This window comes from Cannabis sativa, chromosome X (genome assembly GCF_029168945.1).
Source record: "Cannabis sativa cultivar Pink pepper isolate KNU-18-1 chromosome X, ASM2916894v1, whole genome shotgun sequence".
NCBI classification, from domain to species: domain Eukaryota; kingdom Viridiplantae; phylum Streptophyta; class Magnoliopsida; order Rosales; family Cannabaceae; genus Cannabis; species Cannabis sativa.
The window spans coordinates 77,981,623-77,989,039 of NC_083610.1; the positions used below are offsets into that span (position 1 = coordinate 77,981,623).

Below are 7,417 nucleotides of genomic sequence, written 5' to 3' on the forward strand. Positions count from 1 at the left end.
GTGGGGGTTGTGCCGTCAGACTTTATTACGTATGTCAGTTTCAATACGCCTCCTCCCATGCGGCATTAAATGCGAGATGACTGTTCAGATAGGATCTGACACCTCCCGGAGGTGCTTTGTTGCAATCTTGCTCTTCGGGAGCATGCGAGACTTACATGCCTTCTTCGGGAGGCATGCCTAAGGTAATCATGCCCTTAAGAAGACTTAACTGATTTATTCAAACGCTAAAACTCCTTCCATCTACGTGTCATCATACGGTTGGTCCACGTATTTTGGGCAAAATCAGGGGCAACAGAAGGTAATATAATTTATTCATGAACATCTTCCAATCTTTTATTCTACATAAATGAGAATTTGTTATTAATTAAGGAAAACCGGAATAAATTGAAATAATAATGAAATATTGGTGAATCTGAACAAAAAAACAACGGTTTGCATGAAAAAAAAAAATATTAATGCATATAATTAGATGCTACATAGTTTTAATCTGTAAACATTTGTTTATAAGTTGTTTTCCAGTAGAATAATGGTTGTTTGGGATCTGCAAACGAGAAAAAATGAATCTATTCTTATTAATTACTGAATGTTTCAAAATAATTGTTTAATAGTTGATTTGACAGATTAAAATAGTCGTCCAGATCAAAATGTTATTTGCAAAAGTTGTTGCTGGAAAGAGTTATTTATTAGTTGTTTTGCCAGATTAAAATACTTATTTAATTTTAAAAATACTTATTTAATTTATTATGAAATAAAATACATTATGAATATATAATAAAAGATAAAAATTAATAGGAATAATAATTTTTTTAATAAAAATTTTTTTTATATGATTAAAAAAAATAAATATAAAAAAAAATAAAAAATAAAAGATAAAAAAGAGTATGGTAAAAAATAGAAGGGTTAAATAGTCATTTTATCAAATTGTAATCCTTATTCATTACATATAGCTATGTAATTAGGATTCAAATGAGTAGTGTAATACCAATTACATTGTTAAAAAATTACAAAAGTTAAAAAAGATAAACCAAACCAAACATTAGAATTGGAAACTTTCATTCCATTCCAAAAATGATTACACCAAACCAATGGGCTGTAAATTGTTTGATTACCTTAAAACAAACTAGATATTACAAATGCAACATATATTTTTTTGGACAAAATATTATAATACATTTTGGTAATTTTGCATTTTATTTACTCAAAAAAAAAAGGAAAAAAGTAGTCTATATCTATTATATAGTATTGCAGTTCAAGAAAAAGATTGGATAGTTATATAATAGGATGATTAAAGACTGAAACGGGTTGGAGTTGGAGCAATCCTAGGAGTAGGAGGATTAGTGAGCATGTGAACAACTTCTCTCATGGTGGGCCTAGCAGAGCTTTCATCCTGAACACACATCATAGCTATCTTGAACAGATGAATGACACCTGTCAATGAAGGATTGTGAAGTCTGGGGTCCACTACCGCCAGCACAGCAGCCTGATCGGACGGCTGAGCTAGCTCGGAGGTGGTCTTAGTGACCCATCTCACTATGTCCACTCCGTCCCCGAAATCCCCAACTGGTCTCCTTCCCGCAATCAACTCCAACAACACCACTCCGAAACTGTACACGTCACTTTTCTCGTCCACTTTCAACGTATAAGCGTACTCTGTCATTATAAATAAAATTAATAAATTATATTATTGCTTATGTTGAATAATAAAAGTTAGTTAAGAAGGTAATGTAAAAGAAGTAAACCTGGAGCAATGTAACCATAGGAGCCAGCAATAGAAGACATGCACTCAGAAACACCAGCGTCTCTCAAAAACTTAGCAAGCCCAAAATCAGCAACATGGGCCTCCATATCGGAGTCCAATAAGATATTATTGGATTTAACATCTCTATGTATAATCAAAGGCGAACAATCATGGTGGAGGTAACACAGACCTTTGGCTGCTTCAACAGCGATTTTGTACCTTGTTTCCCACTCTAAACGCCCTCCTTTAGAACCATGCAATAACTCTCCCAAACTCCCATTAGGCATGTACTCGTACAGTAATAAATTCGTATCATTATTAGAAACATAACCCAAAAGCCTCACAATATATCTGTGCCTGATTTGTCCCAGCGTTTGAATTTCAGCCGAGAATCCATGATCGGAACCCCCGCGACCGTACAGTTTCTTGATCGCCACTTCAGCTCCGTAAGGCAATGACCCACGGTAGACGATTCCCGCGCCCCCTTTTCCTATGATGTTTTCTTCCCTCACGCAATCGAGCACGTCCTCCACTTTGAAATCGAGGCGCTGGAAGGCTGTGAGCTTCCATGCTCTTGATTTTTGAAGCTTTCTCTTGCGTATTCGGTAGAGTGTGAGGAGAACCAGTAGAAGTGCAGTGACGAGGAAGATTAGAATTATGCTGAGCTTGGTTGGGTTCAAGACCTTGTTGCCTCCACTAGGGGTTCCGACTCTGTTCCCCATGGATGAACATGTTGAGGAGGTATGACGTGGCGGACAGAGATTTGGGTTCCCAACAAACGACGTGTCGTTGAATACCATGAACTGTCCGTCTACTGGAACATGGCCAATGAAATCGTTGTAAGAGAGATCAAGGGTAGTGAGGCTGGTCATGGATTTGATTTCGTATGGGACTTCACCAGTGAGGTGGTTTTTGGACAAGTTTAGAATACTTAAATCCCTTAGCTTTGATATCCCTTTAGGGACTTCACCGACCAAGCTGTTCTGGCTAAAATCAATGGCAGTAAGTGAAGCACAACTCGTAATTGTTATCGGAACTTCACAGCTAAGATTATTAGCACTTACGTTGATCCTAGTTAAATTATTTAAACCAAATATCTCACTAGGGATTTCACCATAAAACCTGTTATGTTCAATGGAAAGAGTTTGCAAATTCTTGAGGTTACCAATCGCAGGTGGGATTTTGCCGGAGACCCAATTGTTGGAAAGAACTAAAATCCCCAGAGAATCTCCCGAAATTCGAGACGGAAGTTGCCCAGAAAAGAAATTATCATTCAGCTCTATAATGCTTACGTTAGGCAAATTGAAAATCCCAGTTGGAATGGTGCCATTGAAGAAATTCTTACCAATTCGGATTTTAGTTAGCGATGTACACTGTCCGAGCTCATCAGGAATGGTTCCGAAGAAAGAATTTTGCATCAGAATGAGAGTCTTCAATCTTCCACCTTTGCACAAATCACGTGGAATGAGTCCAGTCAAGTGGTTGTTGGTCACGTCAAGATCCTTAAGCTTCCCGTTCCGGCCAAGACTCTCCGGTAAGTAAAACGTGAAATTGTTATCCCATATCTGAAGCACCTCAAGATGTGGAAGCTCACCTATAAACTCTGGTATAGTACCGAAAAAACGGTTCCTGAACAGATTGAGTAGCGTCAAATTCTTCAACCCAGAGAAACTAGCTGGTATTTCTCCAGTAAGCTGATTGATCGAGAGATCTAAAGACATCAAGCTCTCTAAACCAGAAAGCTCCGGCGGAATTTGCCCTGTTAAACGGTTTATCTGTAAGAACAAAGAGTGTAAATTCTTCAATTGGCTCAGAGTTACGGGTATCTCGCCGGTGAGGTTACATTCACCCATATCCAGTAATTTAAGTGAGTTCATGGAACCCAATTCTGGAGGAATACCACCATCGTAATTGTTATCGTACCCAACATACATTTCCTCGAGATTCTGCAACAGAGCTAAGCTAGCCGGAAACTTTCCCGTGAGGCTGTTACCGTTGAGACCCAAATACATCAAACTCTGAATCTCTGAGTAGTTTTCCGGTATGCTTCCAGAGAAGTAATTCCCACCAAGATGAAGATGCTTCAATTTTTTAAGCCCAACAATCTCAACCGGTAATGGACCCGTGAAACTGTTGTCGTAAATGTCTAGAACTTCAAGCTCTGTCATCCCGAGTGTGATTTCTCCAGGGAAAATACCACTGAAGGCGTTGTTGGAGATGTTCAAGTGCTTGAGTGACTTAAGGTTAGCCATTTCCGCCGGAAGCTTGCCAGTGAGATTGTCACAGGCGATTGTCAGGTTCACTAGCTTGCTCAACATCCCTATCTCTGGTGGTAAGTAACCAAAGAGAGGTAAGTTTCTAACGACTAGTGTGTTCACACGTGACTCGCTGTCGCACGTGACTCCAGAAAAGGAACAGTACGGTGAAGATGGTTTCCAATCCTCAAGACCCGAACCTTTAGGTCCGGTCATGGCAGTCTTGAGCTTCAATAGTACGTCTAGTTCACTGTTCCCGGAAGAACTAGTTGTTGTTAAAAATAAAAAACAAAGAAAAGAAAGAAGAATTTGACAGAAAAAACAGTCACCCATCATCATTATCATCCAAACTCCCCCCCTTTGTTTGTTTCAGATTATTGAGATAAGAAAACAAAATTCAAAAGGTAGAAGAAGAAGAAGCTTGTATGTTCACAATGTGGCGCTACAAATAGTAATAACTAATCAGTATATATAAAAAAATTAGTAGAATTAAATAATTAATAAAAAGAAAAGTTGTTCCAGTTTAGCTGTAGAAAGAAGAGAATCGAAGCTTTAAATTTAATAAACCAAAATTGGAAAGTGAAGAAAATAATAATAATAATAAAAAAAAGAGAGAGAGAGAGAGAGAGAGAAGAGAGTGTGAGACTGAGACTGAGACTGAGTGAGTGTGTAAAAACTAAAAAGAGTTGCATGAGGTTTCATGTCCTAGAGGTGTAGGACCTGGACGCAGTGGGTCCCATGGTTACTGATTTCACGGTGATTTAACGTCTCTGTTTGTTGTTTTTACTATTTTATCCATCGTCGTTTGTTTCAGCTTAGAGATGAGTGTTAGGGCTAAAAGGGAAAAGTAGAAAAGGTAAACGGTGGACGTTAATATTGATGAAGGGGGGGGTTAGTACAACACGCTAGTCTGTGATGGTACGCTGATAGATGTGGTTTTGACGGCGTGATTTGGTTTTGTTTGAATTCCAAAGCCCATGATAATATATATTGTTGGACTTTGCAGACCTGTCTCTTCTACTACTTCCATTCATCTATGTCTTTCCACCAGTTGTTTTATGACGTCTGAACATACAATAATAATAAAATATATTCTTATTATTTTTAAGAATTTTCCTTCAATTTTATTTTATGTACCAAAAACACTTGTTAATAAAATTGAACAGAATCAACTTGTACTAATCAGCCTTAAATTTATTTATAACTCTAAAATAATAAAACAGCACTCCCCCAATAATTTTGTAAATCTACTTCTGTACTTATTAATAATTAATATTGGAATGGATTTTGTTTCTGATTCTTGTATCCAATGCCCCCTTGACTTTCTGTTATGGAATTGGAATGGGCTTTTTGGGCTTTTACTGGGCCCATTAAAGCAAAGCAAAGGCCCTGGGTGTCTTTTCCCATACAGACAACTTTCCACCCTCTGACTCCATTTGGCCGTGAGCTAAAAGTCCACTCTTTTTGTATTTTCCTATCTCTTTCTTTCTTTATTTTACCACTTTTAATTCATTTCTCTCTCTCACACAAACGCAAACGATCCTTCGGATTTCTTCTCACTTCAGTTTTTACAACGAGTGTTTTTAGGAATAAAAATATAAAAATAAAAATAGAACTAAGAATATAATAGAATAAAATTTAAAATGTTAAAAAAAATTAATTAAAATAATATTAAATTTTTTCTGTTGTACATTAAAATAATATTTTTTTTAAATAGAATAATTATTCTACTAAAATAGTAGAAAGAATTTTTATTAAAATATCATTTTAATACTTTAAAATGCAACTAAATAGAAAAATAAAATAAAAATATTTACTTTCCATTCCATTATATTTTATTACCTCCAACCAAACGCTACCTAACGCTACCTAAAATTCTTATAATTATTAGGAGATAAGGTTCTATAATTAGTTAATTAGTTAATGATTTATTATATTTTTATTAAAATAACATATATAAAATTTAATATTAAATAATATTATACATTACAGAAATATTAGACACCATCAGTGAATTTTAACATTTTTCTTTCATACTTGTACTTTCTCATAATCTTATACTTAATACTCCCTTGTTCATGGTAACACGGTCTACGAAATCTTCTTTTCAATCAGATTCTACATTATCAAAACTCGTAATGAGAATTGTTAGTGCACAACACTGTATCTTATATTGTTTAATGCCTATTAATTTCGAATTATACATGTCTTTTTTGAAAGATACATATTTTATTATTAAATGAGTGATATAATACCATTATAATTAGTCTCATGTCTTTTATAGCTCTTGTAAATACTTGCTCTTAATAGTGTACAAAAAAATTACTTTTAAATTTGGATTACAATACAACATATTTAAAATTTATATCACAATAAAAATATTATTTTTATCACTTTTGATATATTATTATTAAATTTAATTAACGGATTAAATTATAAACTCTTATATTTATTTTTTTTTATTATTTTACATAACAAAATAATAATAATAATAATAGTGATAAAGTTATTATTTTTATATTTTTATAAAAATATTAATTAAAAATTAAATTTTACATCAAATTTTATAATATTATATTGAAGTACAATATTAAAGATTAATACAAATATATAATAAATTTATTTTTTACGCAAAATATAATATAATTTTTACATATCTCTTATTAAAGATAGTCTAGCTAATATTGATTATTTCTTTAACGATAACTAAAAAAATTAATTCATTAATATAAAATATCAGTAAAAAAATAAAATTATTTAATATTATAAACATTCTGATTTTTTACATAAATTATTATATTATATATATAATGTTTAACAATATTTAAATTAAAAAAATAAATAAAAATAAATTTTAACCTCATTATGGGGGAATTTCACAGGTTAAATTTACATTAATTTATAATCATGTGATACTATTTTCAATAAATGGTAACTCACCTTTTATTTTCTTTTTTTTTTTAATAAAAAAGGGTCTTTAATCGTTTTTATATGGTGGGCGATACGAAAGTGGGGGTATAAAATGGTATAATATTTGGGAGTTGCACAAGTTTGTGTTAATCAAGTAAAGAAAAGCATTTATTCTGTTTTTCCTTCTAAATTAGCTAGAGAGAATAGATTCATATTCTCAAATAATGCGTTAGTGGAGCATTCTGTATTAGGAAGAATCTAACTCATTTATTTTTAGGGAGAGAATAAAGATTTTGATTGAAAATTAACTATGCCTTCTTACTTTTTACTTGTACATAATAAAATCAATATTAATTTATCCACAGATTTGCATAACTTTTTGGATACTTTCAATTCTCTTTCCAAGCTTAAAACATATTTAAACTTTGTTGTGGCTGCTTTACTGGTGCTTCATATAAGACTTAATATAAGTGGTTGAATTATAAGTATTTTAGACTTTATATAGTTATATATT

At 33.1% G+C, this 7,417-nt stretch overlaps 1 protein-coding gene across 1 annotated transcript; it reads right to left on the bottom strand.

Annotated features, from left to right (window-relative positions):
• Window positions 1-1,036: 1,036 nt before the first annotated feature.
• Window positions 1,037-4,659, bottom strand: LOC115698538 (receptor protein kinase CLAVATA1). The gene is made up of 2 exons (XM_030625623.2): window positions 1,740-4,659; window positions 1,037-1,650 (listed from the first exon to the last, which is right to left on the bottom strand). Exons 1-2 carry the CDS (start codon window positions 4,336-4,338, stop codon window positions 1,286-1,288), a joined length of 2,964 nt encoding a protein of 987 aa, XP_030481483.1. The 5' UTR covers window positions 4,339-4,659; the 3' UTR covers window positions 1,037-1,285.
• Between the last annotated feature and the right edge of the window lie 2,758 nt (window positions 4,660-7,417).

Coding starts and splice junctions, on each gene's coding strand:
- LOC115698538 (XM_030625623.2), bottom strand. CDS start 4,338: ATGATAATGATGATGGGTGACTGTTTTTTCTGTCAAATTCTTCTTTCT. Junction 1,651..1,739: donor CTATGGTTACATTGCTCCAG/GTTTACTTCTTT, acceptor TTATAATGACAG/AGTACGCTTATACGTTGAAA.